The sequence below is a fragment of the Anomaloglossus baeobatrachus genome, chromosome 4 (assembly GCF_048569485.1).
Source record: "Anomaloglossus baeobatrachus isolate aAnoBae1 chromosome 4, aAnoBae1.hap1, whole genome shotgun sequence".
Lineage (NCBI taxonomy): Eukaryota > Metazoa > Chordata > Amphibia > Anura > Aromobatidae > Anomaloglossus > Anomaloglossus baeobatrachus.
The window spans coordinates 21,458,137-21,480,052 of NC_134356.1; the positions used below are offsets into that span (position 1 = coordinate 21,458,137).

At 45.1% G+C, this 21,916-nt stretch overlaps 1 protein-coding gene across 1 annotated transcript; it reads right to left on the reverse strand.

Moving 5' to 3' along the window:
- Window positions 1–10,877: 10,877 nt before the first annotated feature.
- Window positions 10,878–12,209, reverse strand: LOC142302272 (E3 ubiquitin/ISG15 ligase TRIM25-like). The gene has a single exon (XM_075343342.1). The coding sequence runs from the start codon at window positions 12,207–12,209 to the stop codon at window positions 10,878–10,880; it is 1,332 nt and encodes a 443-aa protein (XP_075199457.1).
- Between the last annotated feature and the right edge of the window lie 9,707 nt (window positions 12,210–21,916).

Genomic DNA, 21,916 nt, shown 5'->3' on the forward strand with positions numbered 1-21,916 from the left:
TCTGCCGAATGTCCCTCACTGCTACCGCCCCTCTGACAACTCCTCCTGTCACGGCAGAAAGAAATGACAAGTGGGCGTGGCTAGAGGTGTGGCACTATCACACGTCCATAATATGTCCCTTTTTCTGTTCTTCCAAAATTGTACGGTGTGGGAGTAGCCCAGAAGTATGATAAGACATGTCCGGCTAGGTCAGGTCAATGGGGTCCATCACCCGACACCCCCATTTATATGCTATGTACAGCTGCCGCAACAATCAGGTAAGGAGCAGAAAAAGCATTACAATTCAGTGGTACCGACAAATGATATCGAAAGACCATAACTACAGATTACTGACAGCAAGCAGAGATCCTGAAAATGGCGAGGAGGTGTAAGAAATGATATTTGTCATTTACAGATATTTTTATCATACACAAATTACAGATCTTTTAGGCTACAAATGTAAATGACGTATAGAAAATCATCAATTCTGTAAAAGAACAGAATAGAGAGAAGGCCTGTGTCAGGCTTTACACCTCAGGCCTAGCACTAGGCCCGTTTCCCATAGCAACCAATCACAGACCTGCTTTCATTGCTCCTGGACAGTTTGAGGAAAGAAAGTTGTGTTCTGATTTGTTGCTAATTGCTATGGGTAACAAGTATTGATGTGTGAGTACTACCATGCTCAGGTGCTCAGTACTCGTAACTAGTGATGAGCGGGCACTACCATGCTCAGGTGCTCAGTACTCGTGACTAGTGATGAGCGGGCACTACCATGCTCAGGTGCTCGGTACTCGTAACTAGTGATGAGCGGGCACTGCCATGCTCAGGTGCTCGGTACTCGTAACTAGTGATGAGCGGGCACTGCCATGCTCAGGTGCTCGGTACTCGTAACTAGTGATGAGCGGGCACTACCATGCTCAGGTGATCAGTACTCGTAACTAGTGATGAGTGGGCACTACCATGCTCGGGTGCTCAGTACTCGTAACTAGTGATGAGCGGGCACTACCATGCTCAGGTGCTCAGTACTCGTAACTAGTGATGAGCGGGCACTACCATGCTCAGGTGCTCAGTACTCGTAACTAGTGATGAGCGGGCACTACCATGCTCAGGTGCTCAGTACTCGTAACTAGTGATGAGTGAGCACTACCATGCTCAGGTGGTCAGTAATCGTAACTGGTGATGAGTGAGTACTACCATGCTCAGGTGCTCAGTACTCGTAACTAGTGATGAGCGGGCAGTACCATGCTCAGGTGCTCTGTACTCGTAACTAGTGATGAGCGGGCACTACCATGCTCGGGTGCTCAGTACTCATAACTAGTGATGAGTGAGCACTACCATGCTCGGGTGCTCGGTACTCGTAACTAGTGATGAGTGGGCACTACCATGCTCAGGTGCTCAGTACTCATAACTAGTGATGAGCGGGCACTACCATGCTCAGGTGCTCAGTACTCGTAACTAGTGATGAGTGAGCACTACCATGCTCGGGTGCTCAGTACTCGTAACTAGTGATGAGCGGGCACTACCATGCTCCAATGCTCAGTACTCGTAACTAGTGATGAGCGGGCACTACCATGCTCAGGTGCTCAGTACTCGTAACTAGTGATGAGTGAGCACTACCATGCTCAGGTGGTCAGTACTCGTAACTACTGATGAGTGGGCACTACCATGCTCGGGTGCTCAGTACTCGTAACTGGTGATGAGCGGGCACTACCATGCTCAGGTGCTCAGTACTCATAACTAGTGATGAGCGAGCACTACCATGCTCAGTTGCTCAGTACTCGTAACTAGTGATGAGTGAGCACTACCATGCTCGGGTGCTCAGTACTCGTAACTAGTGATGAGCGGGCACTACCATGCTCAGGTGGTCAGTACTCGTAACTGGTGATGAGCGGGCACTACCATGCTTGGGTGCTCAGTACTCGTAACTAGTGATGAGCGAGCACTACCATGCTCAGGTGCTCAGTACTCGTAACTAGTGATGAGTGAGCACTACAATGCTCGGGTGCTCAGTACTCGTAACTAGTGATGAGTGAGCACTACCATGCTCAGGTGCTCAATACTCGTAACTAGTGATGAGCGGGCACTACCATGCTCGGGTGCTCAGTACTCGTAACTAGTGATGAGCGGGCACTACCATGCTCAGGTGCTCAGTACTCGTAACTAATGATGAGCGGGCACTACCATGCTCGGGTGCTCAGTACTCGTAATTAGTGATTAGCGAGCACTACTATGCTCGGGTGCTCAGTACTCGTAACTAGTGATGAACGGGCACTACCATGCTCGGGTGCTCAGTACTCGTAACTAGTGATGAGTGAGCACTACCATGCTCAGGTGCTCAGTACTGGTAACTAGTGATGAGCGGGCACTACCATGCTCAGGTGCTCGGTACTCGTAACTAGTGATGAGTGAGCACTACCATTCTCTGGTGCTCAGTAGTGGTAACTAGTGATGAGTGGGCACTACCATGCTCAGTACTCGTAACTACTGTAGTGATGAGTGGGCACTACCATGCTCGGGTTCTCAGTACTTGTAACTAGCTATGAGTGAGCACTACCATGCTCGGGTGCTCAGTACTCGTAACTAGTGATGAGCGGGCACTACCATGCTCGGGTGCTCAGTACTCGTAACTAGTGATGAGTGAGCACTACCATGCTCGGGTGCTCAGTACTGGTAACTAGTGATGAGCGGGCACTACCATGCTCGGGTGCTCAGTACTCGTAACTAGTGATGAGTGAGCACTACCATGCTCGGGTCCTCAGTACTTGTAACTAGTGATGAGCGGGCACTACCATGCTCAGGTGCTCGGTACTCGTAACTAGTGATGAGCGGGCACTACCATGCTCGGGTGCTCAGTACTCATAACTAGTGATGAGTGAGCACTACCATGCTCAGGTGCTCAGTACTCGTAACTAGTGATGAGCGGGCACTACCATGCTCGGGTGCTCGGTACTCGTAACTAGTGATGAGTGGTCACTACCATGCTCAGGTGCTCGGCACTCGTAACTAGTGATGAGTGGGCACTACCATGCTCAGGTGCTCTGTACTCCTAACTAGTGATGAGCGGGCACTACCATGCTCGGGTGCTCAGTACTCGTAACTAGTGATGAGTGGGCACTACCATGCTCGGGTGCTCAGTACTCCTAACTAGTGATGAGCGGGCACTACCATGCTCGGGTGCTCAGTACTCGTAACTAGTGATGAGCGGGCACTACCATGCTCGGGTGCTCTGTACTCCTAACTAGTGATGAGCGGGCACTACCATGCTCGGGTGCTCAGTACTCGTAACTAGTGATGAGTGGGCACTACCATGCTCGGGTGCTCAGTACTCGTAACTAGTGATGAGTGGGCACTATCATGCTCGGGTGCTCAGTACTCGTAACTAGTGATGAGCGGGCACTACCATGCTCGGGTGCTCGGTACTCGTAACTAGTGATGAGCGGGCACTACCATACTCGGGTGCTCAGTACTCGTAACTAGTTATGAGCGGGCACTACCATGCTCGGGTGCTCAGTACTCATAACTAGTGATGAGTGAGCACTACCATGCTCAGGTGCTCAGTACTCGTAACTAGTGATGAGCGGGCACTACCATGCTCGGGTGCTCAGTACTCATAACTAGTGATGAGTGAGCACTACCATGCTCAGGTGCTCAGTACTCGTAACTAGTGATGAGCGGGCACTACCATGCTCGGGTGCTCGGTACTCGTAACTAGTGATGAGTGGTCACTACCATGCTCAGGTGCTCGGCACTCGTAACTAGTGATGAGTGGGCACTACCATGCTCAGGTGCTCTGTACTCCTAACTAGTGATGAGCGGGCACTACCATGCTCGGGTGCTCAGTACTCGTAACTAGTGATGAGTGGGCACTACCATGCTCGGGTGCTCAGTACTCCTAACTAGTGATGAGCGGGCACTACCATGCTCGGGTGCTCAGTACTCGTAACTAGTGATGAGCGGGCACTACCATGCTCGGGTGCTCTGTACTCCTAACTAGTGATGAGCGGGCACTACCATGCTCGGGTGCTCAGTACTCGTAACTAGTGATGAGTGGGCACTACCATGCTCGGGTGCTCAGTACTCGTAACTAGTGATGAGTGGGCACTATCATGCTCGGGTGCTCAGTACTCGTAACTAGTGATGAGCGGGCACTACCATGCTCGGGTGCTCGGTACTCGTAACTAGTGATGAGCGGGCACTACCATACTCGGGTGCTCAGTACTCGTAACTAGTGATGAGCGGGCACTACCATGCTCAGGTGCTCGGTACTCGTAACTGGTGATGAGCGGGCACTACCATACTCGGGTGCTCAGTACTCGTAACTAGTTATGAGCGGGCACTACCATACTCGGGTGCTCAGTACTCGTAACTAGTGATGAGCGGGCACTACCATGCTCAGGTGCTCGGTACTCGTAACTGGTGATGAGCGGACACTACCATGCTCGGGTGCTCGGTACTCGTAACTAGTGATGAGTGGGCACTACCATGCTCGGGTGCTCGGTACTCGTAACTAGTGATGAGTGGGCACTACCATGCTCGGGTGCTCAGTACTCGTAACTAGTGATGAGTGAGCACTACCATGCTCGGGTGCTCAGTACTCGTAACTAGTGATGAGCGGGCACTACCATGCTCCAATGCTCAGTACTCGTAACTAGTGATGAGCGGGCACTACCATGCTCAGGTGCTCAGTACTCGTAACTAGTGATGAGTGAGCACTACCATGCTCAGGTGGTCAGTACTCGTAACTACTGATGAGTGGGCACTACCATGCTCGGGTGCTCAGTACTCGTAACTGGTGATGAGCGGGCACTACCATGCTCAGGTGCTCAGTACTCATAACTAGTGATGAGCGAGCACTACCATGCTCAGTTGCTCAGTACTCGTAACTAGTGATGAGTGAGCACTACCATGCTCGGGTGCTCAGTACTCGTAACTAGTGATGAGCGGGCACTACCATGCTCAGGTGGTCAGTACTCGTAACTGGTGATGAGCGGGCACTACCATGCTTGGGTGCTCAGTACTCGTAACTAGTGATGAGCGAGCACTACCATGCTCAGGTGCTCAGTACTCGTAACTAGTGATGAGTGAGCACTACAATGCTCGGGTGCTCAGTACTCGTAACTAGTGATGAGTGAGCACTACCATGCTCAGGTGCTCAATACTCGTAACTAGTGATGAGCGGGCACTACCATGCTCGGGTGCTCAGTACTCGTAACTAGTGATGAGCGGGCACTACCATGCTCAGGTGCTCAGTACTCGTAACTAATGATGAGCGGGCACTACCATGCTCGGGTGCTCAGTACTCGTAATTAGTGATTAGCGAGCACTACTATGCTCGGGTGCTCAGTACTCGTAACTAGTGATGAACGGGCACTACCATGCTCGGGTGCTCAGTACTCGTAACTAGTGATGAGTGAGCACTACCATGCTCAGGTGCTCAGTACTGGTAACTAGTGATGAGCGGGCACTACCATGCTCAGGTGCTCGGTACTCGTAACTAGTGATGAGTGAGCACTACCATTCTCTGGTGCTCAGTAGTGGTAACTAGTGATGAGTGGGCACTACCATGCTCAGTACTCGTAACTACTGTAGTGATGAGTGGGCACTACCATGCTCGGGTTCTCAGTACTTGTAACTAGCTATGAGTGAGCACTACCATGCTCGGGTGCTCAGTACTCGTAACTAGTGATGAGCGGGCACTACCATGCTCGGGTGCTCAGTACTCGTAACTAGTGATGAGTGAGCACTACCATGCTCGGGTGCTCAGTACTGGTAACTAGTGATGAGCGGGCACTACCATGCTCGGGTGCTCAGTACTCGTAACTAGTGATGAGTGAGCACTACCATGCTCGGGTCCTCAGTACTTGTAACTAGTGATGAGCGGGCACTACCATGCTCAGGTGCTCGGTACTCGTAACTAGTGATGAGCGGGCACTACCATGCTCGGGTGCTCAGTACTCATAACTAGTGATGAGTGAGCACTACCATGCTCAGGTGCTCAGTACTCGTAACTAGTGATGAGCGGGCACTACCATGCTCGGGTGCTCGGTACTCGTAACTAGTGATGAGTGGTCACTACCATGCTCAGGTGCTCGGCACTCGTAACTAGTGATGAGTGGGCACTACCATGCTCAGGTGCTCTGTACTCCTAACTAGTGATGAGCGGGCACTACCATGCTCGGGTGCTCAGTACTCGTAACTAGTGATGAGTGGGCACTACCATGCTCGGGTGCTCAGTACTCCTAACTAGTGATGAGCGGGCACTACCATGCTCGGGTGCTCAGTACTCGTAACTAGTGATGAGCGGGCACTACCATGCTCGGGTGCTCTGTACTCCTAACTAGTGATGAGCGGGCACTACCATGCTCGGGTGCTCAGTACTCGTAACTAGTGATGAGTGGGCACTACCATGCTCGGGTGCTCAGTACTCGTAACTAGTGATGAGTGGGCACTATCATGCTCGGGTGCTCAGTACTCGTAACTAGTGATGAGCGGGCACTACCATGCTCGGGTGCTCGGTACTCGTAACTAGTGATGAGCGGGCACTACCATACTCGGGTGCTCAGTACTCGTAACTAGTTATGAGCGGGCACTACCATGCTCGGGTGCTCAGTACTCATAACTAGTGATGAGTGAGCACTACCATGCTCAGGTGCTCAGTACTCGTAACTAGTGATGAGCGGGCACTACCATGCTCGGGTGCTCAGTACTCATAACTAGTGATGAGTGAGCACTACCATGCTCAGGTGCTCAGTACTCGTAACTAGTGATGAGCGGGCACTACCATGCTCGGGTGCTCGGTACTCGTAACTAGTGATGAGTGGTCACTACCATGCTCAGGTGCTCGGCACTCGTAACTAGTGATGAGTGGGCACTACCATGCTCAGGTGCTCTGTACTCCTAACTAGTGATGAGCGGGCACTACCATGCTCGGGTGCTCAGTACTCGTAACTAGTGATGAGTGGGCACTACCATGCTCGGGTGCTCAGTACTCCTAACTAGTGATGAGCGGGCACTACCATGCTCGGGTGCTCAGTACTCGTAACTAGTGATGAGCGGGCACTACCATGCTCGGGTGCTCTGTACTCCTAACTAGTGATGAGCGGGCACTACCATGCTCGGGTGCTCAGTACTCGTAACTAGTGATGAGTGGGCACTACCATGCTCGGGTGCTCAGTACTCGTAACTAGTGATGAGTGGGCACTATCATGCTCGGGTGCTCAGTACTCGTAACTAGTGATGAGCGGGCACTACCATGCTCGGGTGCTCGGTACTCGTAACTAGTGATGAGCGGGCACTACCATACTCGGGTGCTCAGTACTCGTAACTAGTGATGAGCGGGCACTACCATGCTCAGGTGCTCGGTACTCGTAACTGGTGATGAGCGGGCACTACCATACTCGGGTGCTCAGTACTCGTAACTAGTTATGAGCGGGCACTACCATACTCGGGTGCTCAGTACTCGTAACTAGTGATGAGCGGGCACTACCATGCTCAGGTGCTCGGTACTCGTAACTGGTGATGAGCGGACACTACCATGCTCGGGTGCTCGGTACTCGTAACTAGTGATGAGTGGGCACTACCATGCTCGGGTGCTCGGTACTCGTAACTAGTGATGAGTGGGCACTACCATGCTCGGGTGCTCTGTACTCGTAACTAGTGATGAGCGGGCACTACCATACTCGGGTGCTCAGTACTGGTAACTAGTGATGAGCGGGCACTACCATGCTCGGGTGCTCTGTACTGGTAACTAGTGATGAGCGGGCACTACCATGCTCGGGTGCCCGGTACTGGTAACTAGTGATGAGTGGGCACTACCATGCTCGGGTGCTCGGTACTCGTAACTAGTGATGAGTGGGCACTACCATGCTCAGGTGCTCGGTACTCGTAACTAGTGATGAGCGGGCACTACCATGCTCGGGTGCTCGGTACTCGTAACTAGTTATGAGCGGGCACTACCATACTCGGGTGCTCAGTACTCGTAACTAGTGATGAGTGGGCACTACCATGCTCGGGTGCCCGGTACTTGTTAAGAGCAGTTGGATGCTCAGATGGGTGCGTCGAGCACCCGTGTATAATGGAAGTCAATGTGGGCCTCCAGCATTTTTCCAGATTTTGCAGAACAATGCTGAAGCACCCCATTGACCTCCTTTATACTCTAAACGAGGTCCGAGCACCGAGCAGTTCGCTCATCAGTAGTAACAAGGACAGTTCTGACAAATGAGGCCCAGTGTAGGAGTTATAGCCGGTGTATTACCTCATCTCAGAGGTTGTGACTGTGAGTAGAGATGAGCGAGCCCTAAACTGCTCTGGTGCGCTTTACCCGAGTCGCGCAGGTCGGACGCTCGGACGTGCTCAACTCAAGTAACGAGTATAATGGAGTCAGTGATTGTGCAGATCAGCTCTCCGACCCACATACAGCCATAAACAGAGCAATTCTGGGGGAGGGAGAGCGCCTTTTTTGGGGGGGTTTGGACACACTATATCCAAAAACATTTTTTTACCCCCAGCGAAAGCCATTCAGAGACTGCAAGTGGCTCTCACTGGGGTGCCGGCTCCCATCATTCAGTGAAGTGGGCCCTCGCTTTGTGTTTATTGTTTCACGGACGACACATCCAAGCACCCGCAATACTCAGCTGAGCACCCCAAAGCTAGAACGAGTATGGAGCGGTGGCGAGCACGCTCGCTCAACATTAGTTATGAGAAGAAATGTCATTTATAGAGCGCACCCCCCCCAAATTTAGTCATTGGAATCCCAAGTAGTGTACACCCCATAATGAATGCAGACCAGGAACCAGCCCCTTAAACATACATACAGACCCTGTAAACTAATAAAAAGTAACCCAGACCCCCTACATATATTTATAGATATAGAACCAAAGAAAAAAGTGGTACTAACCCAAAATTCAATAAAAATTATTTAATATTTATTAATTTACATAATTAAAATACAACAAGGAGTCCAAAATTGTGGTAAGCTACACCGCATACAAAATACAACAATTCGACCAATATATATTATACCGATTCATACATGTGTATAGGGAGTGATAATAACATCATATTCACCTACTTTCCCTGATGAAGAGGTGAAACGCGCGTAGGGACTGCTGGTAAAGCGACTACCGTTACAACTATAGGTTAGTACTGATTCTAATTACTCCGTGACTGACTGGGGGGTTTTGTCTGTTACCTCACCTGGTGGTTATATTAGAGTTAGACCCAGGATAGTCATTTAAATACATTTCTATCATGACTAAGATATAGATGGTCTAAATTACTGTTTAATTACGTGCCACAGTGAAGTTATACTATCATTCCCCCTGTAGTAATTAGTTATAAGTCACAGAGTAATTAGAATCAGTACTAACCTATAGTTGTAACGGTAGTCGCTTCACCAGCAGTCCCTACGCGCGTTTCACCTCTTCATCAGGGAAAGTAGGTGAATATGATGTTATTATCACTCCCTATACACATGTATGAATCGGTATAATATATATTGGTCTAATTGTTGTATTTTGTATGCGGTATAGCTTACCACAATTTTGGACTCCTTGTATTTTAACTATGTAAATTAATAAAGATTAAATAATTTTTATTGAATTTTGGGTTAGTACCACTTTTTTCTCTGGTTCTATAGTAATTACAGTGGTCCCTTATACCTATGTGTTTGGTCTGGGTCTGTGACCTATTTCAAAAATATTTATAGATCCAGTCAAGACTCCCTAAAATGGACGGACGTATAGCCGTAGCGAGTAGAGAGGGTGTGAATAGATTCGCAGGACTTGGTCCAGCAGCTACGTTAGTAATTTGTAGCCATTGGATGGAGCCTTAAGAGCCGCCTGCTACCTGCCATCATCCGCAGCTCTTCTTTTGATAAGTCAACCTAGTATGACATCACCTGTACGTCACGCTGCAATGATGATGTCATGCAAGGTTAGCTATTCAAACGAGGAGCGGGGATACCGTCATGGAAGAGGCGGTTACTAGGGCTCCCGTTTATGCATAGTGACTGCTCACACGTCACCACGGGGCCTACCAGGTATAATGGGTGCTCTAGGTCCTCAGGCAGGGTCCCTTGATGCTGTTCTGTCAGAGGTGGCTGTTATGGGCAGCAGTGACTTGCCCCAGGAGAGCGGTGCCAGAGAAGCCACCACTGGCGGTGATGAGTGGGGTCCTACTGAAAGCCTTCCTAAGTGACTCTGATTCCTAAATCAAAGCAGATCCCAGATAGACTCTGACCTGATAAAGACCCCAGACCAAAGCCATAAATTAGTTTTGCCAACAGTCGTGGTTTTTCTGGGACAGTCCCATGAACAAGGGTGCAAATTTAGCTGGGTCTTTGCCAAACTCGGCCCAAAAGTGGGCATTCCAAGGCATTTGATAGCATTCTTGGATGGTCCAGGAAGGACTTTAATGTCTTGATTTAAAACTATTAGAACCCTGGTAAGTATTCTAAATACACGAGGTCCTCCTAAAGATCTTCAAACTCAGATCCTCTAAATCCAAACCAGCCCACCTAAACTAATACAGCCCACAGACCATCTCCCTTGAAGACACTTGAGATCTCCTAAACACATTCAGACCCAGATGCGCTGAACATATACAGATCCGCTAAAAACCGCCCCAGACAAGGACCACCAATTAACTACGGAGCCCAAACCAGACAGACTCTACCAATACATACCTCTTCTCATTTCTGCAGCTTCCAGTGTTGAACCTTGGGTGGCCCTACTGGTCCCGAGGGTGCAGAAGACTGCAGGATTGAGGAGAGAGGAGTATGTAGAAAGTAGATCGTGGCCTAGATGACAACTCTTCCAGAACTCTAGGAGGCCTCACCGATTACGAAAGTTGTCAATTATGTGTTATATAATAAGAGTAAACTTGTCTTTACTTTCATCTTATTTTTTAAGCCAATTGTCCCATGTTGGCAGTGTAACGTCTGGGATATTACTAAATAAACCTTTGTTTTCTGACCTGGAGGAAGCAGAGGGGCTTTCAATGAGCAGAAATGGCTCCCGAGCTACAGACGGTGCAGGTACCAAATGTGCCCTTCGCTGATCTCTGGATGGGAACAAGCTCCACCTGTCTCTATCACCATGAAATAGCCGATTTATTGGCAAGAATCTAAAGAACGAGGCATTATCTCGTTCCTCAGGTGCCATCTTGGTCGGGTCTATTAAATCATCAGATTTCTTCTCTACGTAAAACATTTTCTTGACCCCAGATACGATATCTTCTAAATCTTTGTGTAAAGTGTCTGAGATCAGGCCTTCATCCAGATCAGATACAATATGAGGTGTCACATCACCTTCTGATTTATCTTCCCATAGTTTCTGGTTGACTGATTCTCTTAAGAAATCCAAAGAGTCTTGTAGGTTACATGTCACCTCCAAACAGCGGATCTTCTCCGTCAACTCCTCAGTCTTCGTCTCCAGGTTGTTGATCAGATCCGAGACTGATAGTGACACCTGCTCTTCCTGCCTGGTGATCTCACCAAGGACCTTCTTTTCCAGGTTGTCCAATTGGGTCCTTACGTCTATGAACAGAGTAGTGACTCTTTCTGTGAGATGACTTGCTTTACCCTGCACCTCTCTTCTGTGATCCTGTAGACTCTGAACCTTTTTGTCGGTCTCCTCCCTCCTTAAGCTCAGTCCCTGTAGAAAATTCCTCAGGAGCTCTTTAGTCTTCTTGGAGGCCTCATCCAGTATCTCCACCTGGTGTTTTTTGTGTCCACCAAACAGGTAGCAGCTGGAACAAATTGGTGTAGCATCTTCAAAGCAGTAATATTCCAAAAGCTCCTTGTGGGTGGAGCATTTTCTATTCTGCAAAGACGTGCTGGGATCAGATAAGACGTGTTCCGGTGATTTGCTGTGAACCCTCAGATGTTTCTCACACAGAGAAGCCTCACAGATCAGACAGGATCTAACAGCAGGTACAGGAGAGTCCACACAGTAAGTGCAGCAGATCCCGGTTTCCGTCTGTGCTGGTGGAGTAAATAGGAAATTCTCCATTATGTTCCGCAGAGCTGAGTTCCTCATCAATGGTGGACGTTCTTGAAACTCCTCTCTGCAGTCGGGACAGGAATAATCTCCAGACCCGTCCTGTGTATCCAGCACACGATCAATACAGACCCGGCAGAAGTTGTGTCCACAGCTCAGGGTTACGGGGTCTCTAAAAATGTCTAAGCAGATGGAGCAGTCAAGCTCGTCTCTCAGATCAGAAGACGCCATGGCTGACAGTGTGAAGGAAAACACCGTACCTCTCCGGAGGCACACCTTATTCCACGCCTGTGTTGTTTCCTAATAAACCCTGACCTTTGTTCTGTGCTCGCTCACAATAAACCTGTTTGTCAGCCTGCAAGATTTGTCTGTGGATCTCTCATAGAGTACATAAATGTTCATTTCCTCCTGACCTACTTTAGTTAGGGCTCATGCATATGTCTGTGCAAATCGGTACAATCTCAGACCACAATCCATGGGCTGGCCACGGATCTCCCGAACCGAGAAAGACAGCCTCAAAGAAATACATGAAGCTGTCATGTTCCTGTCACGGGATATAAGGAGACAGGACAGGGGCCCCTAGGCTGGCCCTATGACGTGTGACCATGCGCTGTCCCTTATCTTGAAGGTAGGTTAGATGGTAACCAGGTTTCAGCCCCCAGCGTGACCCTAACTTCTGTCTGTACCCTGACCTTACTCCCCCTTTCCAACACCCTCGGGGTGGGATGGAAAACACAAAGACAAAACCCCACAGAATGACATGGACAAGGGAGAACGGAAACTCATACACACAGAACTCAAATGACACAGGAGAGACAATATGTGCACTGGGGGGCAACGCAAAAGGAGACGAAGTAACGCACAACAGGGGATCGCACACAATACTCAGAAGCACAGCACGAAGCAACATGTACAGGAAAAACACCAAGACCGGGATTGCTGGAGTAAAAACTGAAGCTATCATCGGCACGTCTTGGAAGGCGGCAGTGCCTTACATAGGAAAGCAACAGCTGCACTTGGCAGACAGCAAACTGAACACTTAGGTCCTGCTCAACAGTCTGCAGGAATTAACTCCTGCAGAGCTGAAGATCAGTGAACCTGTACCAGCAGGCTGATTAATCCAGAAGCCTTAGGTTTCCTGTCAGACTCAGTAGTGTGAACAGAGTCTGACGACACCGTGCCAACAGGTGTGTGTGTGTGGCGCCCCTGAGGCTTCAGTCGCCACAGGGTACTGCACCTCATTTAAGGTGCGGTACTTATCCTTGATCCAGAGGAGGTCAGTACCGGTTCCACTACACACAAACTCATACACACAACCAGGTTGCCGTTCCCAATGGGGACTGGGCTAGGGTCAGGTCTTAAGGCAGTCACCAAACATGGGGGGCAGCCACCCACTAGTGACAGGGACCCAGGGAGGAGCAGCCACCAGGGGAAGTTAGGAGCTGACACATCAGTTAGAGTTCTCCAGCAGGAGAGGAAGTGACCAGACGGGTTTTACCAGTGGTTCTGGTGGGACTCAGGAGTCAATACGTTCGCCTAGGGGAGAGCTTAATTGCCCCCTCGGGACCGCCGCAGTGCAGGGTGCAGAATCCTAGGGTGAAACATACTCTAAGTTGGGTCACCAGAATCTGCAGGACAGGGAGATTGCATGTTCCCCTGGCCACCAAAGTTTCCGGAGCACAGTGCCACATAGGGTCCGGAGTCGAGATCAAAGTCTGGCCCCACCGCGGACCCGTGGCACCTGCACACAGGATGGGAGACAACAAGTCAAGAAACGGGGTCCACAAGTAGCTTCAGGCCACGGGGATCCATCGTTACAAGCGCAAGCAGGAAAGTCCCACCGACCACTGTACCGGGTCCGGATCCGGGATTGACTGGGGCCTACCACGGCGATGACCGGTACTCTGGGACAGCACTGGAACAGTGAGTAAAGACTCCTGGTACCGCAGAGACTGTGTCAGCTTGTTATTGCCGGCGGCGCCGACACTTTGGCGCCAATGGCCATTACTATTCCCCTCATCATCATTCCCGGGGCCCGCTCCACCTGTGGGGAGCAGGACCTTCTTTGCTGCTACTACCATCCACCCCGGGGGACAGAGACAGCAGCGGCGGCTAATCCCTGGCCGCGTACCAGAGGTGGCGTCACGAGACAATCATCCTCCTCACCATTATCCACTACAACTCCCATCGTTGCATCCATCCCCTGCCGTAGACACCTCGGGGTCACGAAACCGGGCAGGCCATCCGTGACATCCCCCTGACCCTTCACCAGCCCGGTGACGAGTATCCCCTTAGGCCCTGTGGGGTGCAGAGCCAAACACCACATGACAGTCCTGGTCAAGAGATTCGCGGCCAGTCTGTGCATTGTGGTCCGAGATCGGACCGATTTGTACGGACTTGTGCATGAGCCCTTAGACTGGGAGACATCTAAGGGGCTGAATGTAATTAAAGGGGCAAAGATTAAAGGGGTTGTGCCTGTTCACAAAATCCTGATCCCCGGGGCAGTTTTTTTGTTAAAAAACCCAAATCACCCTTCATTCACCGTCCCCAAGTCTAGTGCCGAGTCTCCACTGACATTGGCCATGGCTCTGACATCACATTGACAGTCAATCAGCGAGCTCAGTGGCTCTGAGCAGGGTATTCCGTGCACATGGGCAGAGCTGCTGAGCTCACTGACTGGCTGCAGCGCCATTGACATGATTCAAGTGTTGCACACAATAAGACTCAGGCAACAGTGGCGGAAACTCAGCATTGGACCTGGGGAGGATGAATAAGGCACCATTTTATATATATATATATATATATATATATATATATATATATATATACACACTGTATATAAGAAACAGCACACAGGGCACCAGTATCTTCTGAAAGGGGACAACCCCTTAAATGTACTCGGTCTCCTACTAACAGCGGAGTAGTTGGGTGGGCTCCTGCTGATGTTAGTTCTTCTACAGCCTGGGAGGACGACCTCACTGTAATGGCTTACAATAGTGATGAGTGAGCATGCTGCTCGATTGAGCGTACGCTCAGTGCTCGACTGGTGCTCGGGTACGCTCAGTGCGTAGTGGTGCTCGAGTACGCTCAGTGCTCGGCTGGTGCACGGGTACGCTCAGTGCGTAGGGGTGCTCGAGTACGCTCAGTGCTCGGCTGGTGCACGGGTACGCTCAGTGTGTAGTGGTGCTCGGGTACGCTCAGTGCTCGGCTGGTGCTCGGGTACGCTCAGTGCTCGGCTGGTGCTCGGGTACGCTCAGTGCTCGGCTGGTGCTCGAGTACGCTCAGTGCTCGGCTGGTGCTCGGGTATGCTCAGTGCGTAGTGGTGCTCGGGTACGCTCAGTGCTCGGCTGGTGCTCGAGTACGCTCAGTGCTCGGCTGGTGCTCGGGTACGCTCAGTGCTCGGCTGGTGCTCGGGTGTGTCGTCGGTGAATGATCCTATACAAAGAGTCGGCTCCCTTCACTAAATGCTGGGAGCTGAAACCTCAATGAGAGCCGCTTGCAGTCTTTGAATGGCTCTCACTGGGGGTAGAATCAACTTGTTCAGATATAATAAGCAAGGAAAAGCCTTGCCCTCCCTCCCCCGGAAATGCTGCGCTTTTGTCTCTGGCTCTGTGTGGGTGGAGCTGAACTGCCCATCACTAATTCACTTCCATTATACTCATTACTCAAGTAGAGCTCATCAGATGCCCCACCTGCTCGACGGGAGGAACGAGGTCCATCATTAGCCTACAATGATCCTGGACAGCAGCAGCAGAGGTTCTGTTAGGTCTGTCCATAACTGAGCGGGGGTTTTGCAAAGATGACCTCAAAGTCTAGACGATGCTGAAGTTGGTTTCTTATTCGTCAGTTTCTTATTCGGCAATTTAGATTTTTCAGTTTTTTATGCATTTAACAACAAAAATAACACATCACGATAATAAAATACAATGCACTGAGGTGCCCTAATATACATACACTCAAACTCAGCTGCGAAAATTATAAAACTGGCAAAAAAATGGGCATCAAAGTGGACACCAAAGTATGTTAGTGAAAGGGTTAAATGGCTTTGGGCCACTGATCTAACACCACAACTGCATATTTAGTGATGCCTCTAATCAAACTGAAGTGACTCCAGCCTGGCCCAAAGGGGTTCTGGGCATCAGAACTGGCATCAAAGTGGGCACACAGCCAAGTTTCACAGATTTGAAGAAGTAACTGGTGTTTTTGAGGAAGCTACACTTTGCTGTAGCGATACGCGGGGGGTCACCACCCCACCCCCTCCTGATATTTTTTGCCTCCAGCCCTGATTTTTACCAGCGTTTGTCCTTGCATCTTCTGGTTCAATACATTCTGTTTCCTTGACAGGTGATTGTTGCGGCTCCGTTTCTTTCTGCACTTTATTGCCATGCATTACTAGCTGTCTTCTATGTCTGGGCATTGTATGTATTGGGTTTCAGTCACTGTTAAAAAATATACTCTTAAATATATTTTTCTTCAAATACGTAAAGCCGCATGAAAGAAAAGACCTCAAAAATGTAAAAAATAAATGTATTTTATCTATTTAAAAATGGTTGCCAAGGTTCAGTTACAGAAAGGAAAAAAATAATATACTTTGATAGCTTATGTAAAAAGAGTTCATTTAGTCCATATTGAACAATGGGAAGTCTTTACCCATCTCTCTTTGGCTCCTGAACGGCAATGCTGGGGATGTCATCTCTTAGCCTGGACAACGTGTCATATCTTGCAGCACTGGAGTCTTCTCACCGCAGGCAGTGTGGAGAGCGCCCCGTAGCCCCCTCCATCGTGTATTATATACCAGCTGTTCAAACCATATAGGGCATTCTAGTGTAACACAGTTGAATATAGTTCCATATTACGTAAGCTTCTAGAAGCTTCGAGAAGCTTCGGGAAGGATTTAAATATATCCCTCCATGCTCAGCACTCAAGTATATTCAATATGGGCATATTTACCCTTATAAACTTTATTAATAACCTATGCCCTCCAACATAAACAGAACTATGAACGTATATGTCTTACTATGAAATATTTGATAACTAGATGTATTAATTTTAATCATTTTACAATTCCCCCTTGAAGTGGGTGGAGCAACCCCGAAAATTAATTAATACATCATTAAAACAACAAATCTTCTTTCCTTATTTGGCGATAATGGATTAATATCAATAATAATGATGAAGAATAATTAATTTGTAAATTCAATAATATAATAATGTGGATTTATGTTATGACAGGCTGTGACTGATCAATCATATAAAAATGTATATAACTATACTTCGCTAGACCTAAAAAGAAATGCAAAAACCAAATCCGGTCACCATATGATGTCCTCTGAGTTGATGTCTTCTTATCTCCGATGTAATCCGGCATAAACACAGTCTCTTAGAAATAAATCCTTTGATAAAAATGAATGGTTACCGATTTAGTACAGTCCCGTATTGCGTTTATCATTGTTAGATCAAAGTCCATAAACTTTATTCTTTATTACAAAGTCCATAGCCAATGTTGATAAACCACAGTTCATGAGTGTAGAAGAAGAATAGCAAAAGTCTTTGATGTCTGTGCAGTGCAATTTACATTAGTCACCTTTTATCCTCCATGCTGCCTGTTGTCGAATAACAGATGTTAAGACGTTCTTGGTCAGCACGACAGGGGTTAACTTTAACACGTCATTGCTCTTCTTAGTAACTTTAGGGAGGTCTTAATGCACAGACCATGTGTCATTGTCCATCCTGAAATCATAGGACTATTGTGTTTCTGAGATGCAAGCACAGTAAGTGTATTTTGTATGTTACACAGTCTTATTTGAGACGTTACCTTTTGGACCTTTTTGCAAAATCCCTTTTAACTTTAGGAAAAAATATAAAGTCTTTTTATCTTCTCTAATCTTGATTGAAGACTGATTCATTCCCTAATCTAGATACCAAATATGGCAATAACTATCACTAATAAATGTCACAGCGTACCATAACTCTAATACTATAATACCATGTCATTATTATTATTATCGTAAAAGTATTAATATAATTGATACTCAGAATGATAAAATATTGCATAATGGTATAGACAATAGTATTTTCTTGTAATGACCTTTTTTGTCATTGGTGCATTACCCTTCCAAACCCATAGGTGGCAATGTGTTGAATGTAACCAAAATATAATATAAAGTATGAAACAATATAATGTGTACCTATAACATGTATCATATTATAAATATGAAAGCAACAATGTGGCTTTTAGTTAGATCATTTGTAAATTATAAATCAAAGCAAATAACCTTTTAGAAAAGACTGGATGATACCATCAAAACACAATAATACCTATTATAAATTATTATTGATTAAAAATATAATATATATTATTTGTAAATATAGGAAGGTAAACCTAGATGTACCTTAATCTTCCATCTTTATTACTCTAATTTAATTTATTTGATTTGTCTATTATTTATTAAATAACCTACTATAAGAAAATGTGTAACTATAAGTAATATTTCACCCTTAATGTGTTAACATACTAATATAAAAATAATGTATTACCAGAAAGTAAACAATTGTATGTATTGATGAAGGAAGTATCTTTTCTTCCAAAAAAAAAAAATGGAACTTTTCCCCTTTTCATATGATTCATATTTAATAAAGTAATATTCTTATATTAGATATTACTGAACTAAATATTGAAGTGTTTTCTCAATTGAGATATTTAAAATCTGAAGAAAAAAATAAAATTGTAGAATTAAGATTTTAATTTAAAAATGTGAATATTAAAATAATTAATATAAAAAATATGAATAAAAAGAAAAATGAAAATCGGAATAAAAATAAAACTTGAAATAAAAATAAGGCCTTCTATGTATATAACACCTATGTCTTTAATAATACATAACCTTAATGTTACCAGTATCTTATAAAATTACCAAGCCTATCAATAACCAATAAAAATAATTAAGTCATGTAACCTTGCAAATAATACACTTCTCTTAGTATATAAATGCATTATGATATACTTCAAATATATATTTTTTTTTCCCAATTCTTCCTTTGTACTTGAAATATTAATTATTAAAGTATCCTGTAAACACATATATTTATCAAATATAAATGTGTGTGATTGAGACCAAACCTCCCCCTTTCAATATCATGAAATATGATATTATAAAAATTAATATGTTTAGATTAAATTAAATTAAAATTTGTGTGGTATATCTTCAAGACCATATTATCAATATCACTTCCATATTTGAAAAGAAAAAATGATTACCAATCTGTGTATCAGTAAAAGAAGTGACTAACACAAAAAGATATAAGAAAATCAAAACGTTATAACCTTATTCTAGAATGTAACTATTCAGAATAAACCCTTAATAAAAAATCCTAATATCTCTATACTAAAGAAATATGTCTAAGAATTAAAATATATATCTTGTATAAATTCCTTATGTACTATAACTTATTTATTCTATATAGTATACATACATATCTTATAACTTCTAAGTTAAAACAAAAATTCTCTTTTTTTTTTTTTTTTTCTCTCTGGATCCAAATACTTTGACTTTAGCAGCTGCTCAAACAATCAATCATTCATTGACACATCTATGCACACAAGACTGTAACATACTTTGACATAAAAACATTGACGGACTCAAATCCCTGTATTCCCAATTATTCTATGCGCATTTCAAAGATTATGTTACTAATTTGAAGTACTTCTCGAAAAAAACAAATTCCAATGTATTACACACTGTACATATGACCATGGAACAAACATTTATTTTTAGCTTTTAGTATAAAGTCATGCTCTGGTCACGTGCAAGGAACACCATTCCAAGACAGCAAGCAGTTTTACTACATTCCAAAGCTCAGATTACATTTCTAATAACTCTAAAGGAGATATATATATTCATAAAAAAAACGTTCAAGTATACTTCTCTGACCATTGGTACCTGAGAAAATAATAATTATTATTCAATCATGCTTTCGCGAATTAACCTTACACAAGAAAATATATGTTACCTGATTGAAGACAAGAACATATGTAAAAATAAAAAGTTAATACTTCATCAATCTGTTTTACTGATAAATTCTGAGGGAAATAAAAGAATAAAATTATTATCATATTTATGATAAAAATGAAACACTTAAAATCCGTTACTTTCTCTTATTATTTTATTTTAAATATTATTATTCATATACAGAGATCAAATTATTAAATTTATAACATTAAACTATCATTTGACTAAATGAAAATATGACCTTGATTTACTATCACTACTTCTAATATATAAATATATTCACTGTATATGAAAAATTATGATTATCAAATAGCAAAATTAATTTATCCAGAAATCCCCTTTTATCCAGCTAAAAACCAAACCTCAATTTTTGCAAGATTCGATTTATTACAGTAATTTCCAGAAAATTGGAATTGAAGTTATTTTGTAACTCAATTTTTTTCCTTAAATGAGGAAAAATATCTTTCTCTGGAAAACCACCCAGCTGTCGCTGCCTATCAAATTCTCTGGACGACTTTTTTTCTTTCACTAGTGACCAGGGGAGAGAATCTACACAAGACACCTGTTTCTGTCTTTCAGGGCTTTTAAAAATCGCTTGTCTGAGATAATCGGTATCAGATTTTGTGACAATTTTCTCTTTCATTGAAGGTGACAAGGAAAGAGGGGGGGTGTATGACTTATAATTCACATGAAATTTCCTGCGAATTTCATAAATTTTGTCACAAAAATATTTGGATCTGGGAGACACTGTTGGTTTTTCACAAAAACTCTCCCTTTTTTGTATTGGTTTTTCAGAATTAATTAATTTCTGTTTTGATTGACTTTGGCGATTTCTAACAAAATCGATAAATGTCGTACATTCGAATAGGGACTTTTTATTTAATGCCACCGCACAGGCTGCATTGTCAAGGAAATTAAATTTCTTGATGAATAAACGTATCATTCCATCCAATCTGACATTTGGAATAACCGCCCTATACAAACGTTCAAAAACGGACATAAATGAGAACGTACTCTCATTCTGTTCAATTTGTAATTCCTTCAACATCTCATAGTTTGGATCAGATTCATTCCTTGTACAGAATATGAGATTTTTCAGCCTTATGATGTCGTTATCATTTGAACAATCAAATGTCTCATTGTCAGAAGACTTTTTTAATGCCAATTGTCTAAAAAAATGCTGAGGTAACCACATACAGAATAACTGATTCGTCTCACTATTGGTTAAATTTAACTTTTCGATGGAACCTTCAAAAACCTCTGAATTTCTGCAAACATGTATTTTAGGATTATATGCGGGAATTAATTTGCATATGTCCAATAAATTCTTTCTAAGTTTAATCCCTAACTTAGCCTGTTCTATTTTTAGAAACTGATCGTCGCCATTTTCTCTCTGCATGTGTCCTTTCTGCACGTGTCCCACTCTGGCTCCTCCCCCTTCTGGCTTCACTACGTCATTTCCTGCTTCTTTCCCAGTATGCTGAAAATCACCTTGGTTACGTAGCACGCGTCTGCCGCCATTATCAAAATTCTGATTTGAATTACAGTCTAAATCTGATTTATCATTTCCAACATTACAGTCAGAATTCACAATATCACTGACTGACATTCCAGGTTCTAAGCAGTCTTTGGATTTCTCTATCACTGACTTTCCTGACAATTCAGGTTGTCTATTTCCACCATTTTTACATTTTTCTACGATTAACTTGTGAAAATCATAGACTAAATGACAGACATTTCTGATTTTCTGTTTCTCTCTATTAAAAGACCTTGCACATTCTATACGTGAATTCTCAAGTTCACACTCCCCATAAAAGCGTAACCAAATCTCTTCCACATTAGGAATATCTGAATAAGTGAACTGAAGTTTACTTTGCTTAACATATGAAGAGATAAAATCCATTTTCTTACCTGAAATGATCAGATCAT

Coding starts and splice junctions, on each gene's coding strand:
- LOC142302272 (XM_075343342.1), bottom strand. CDS start 12,209: ATGGCGTCTTCTGATCTGAGAGACGAGCTTGACTGCTCCATCTGCTTA.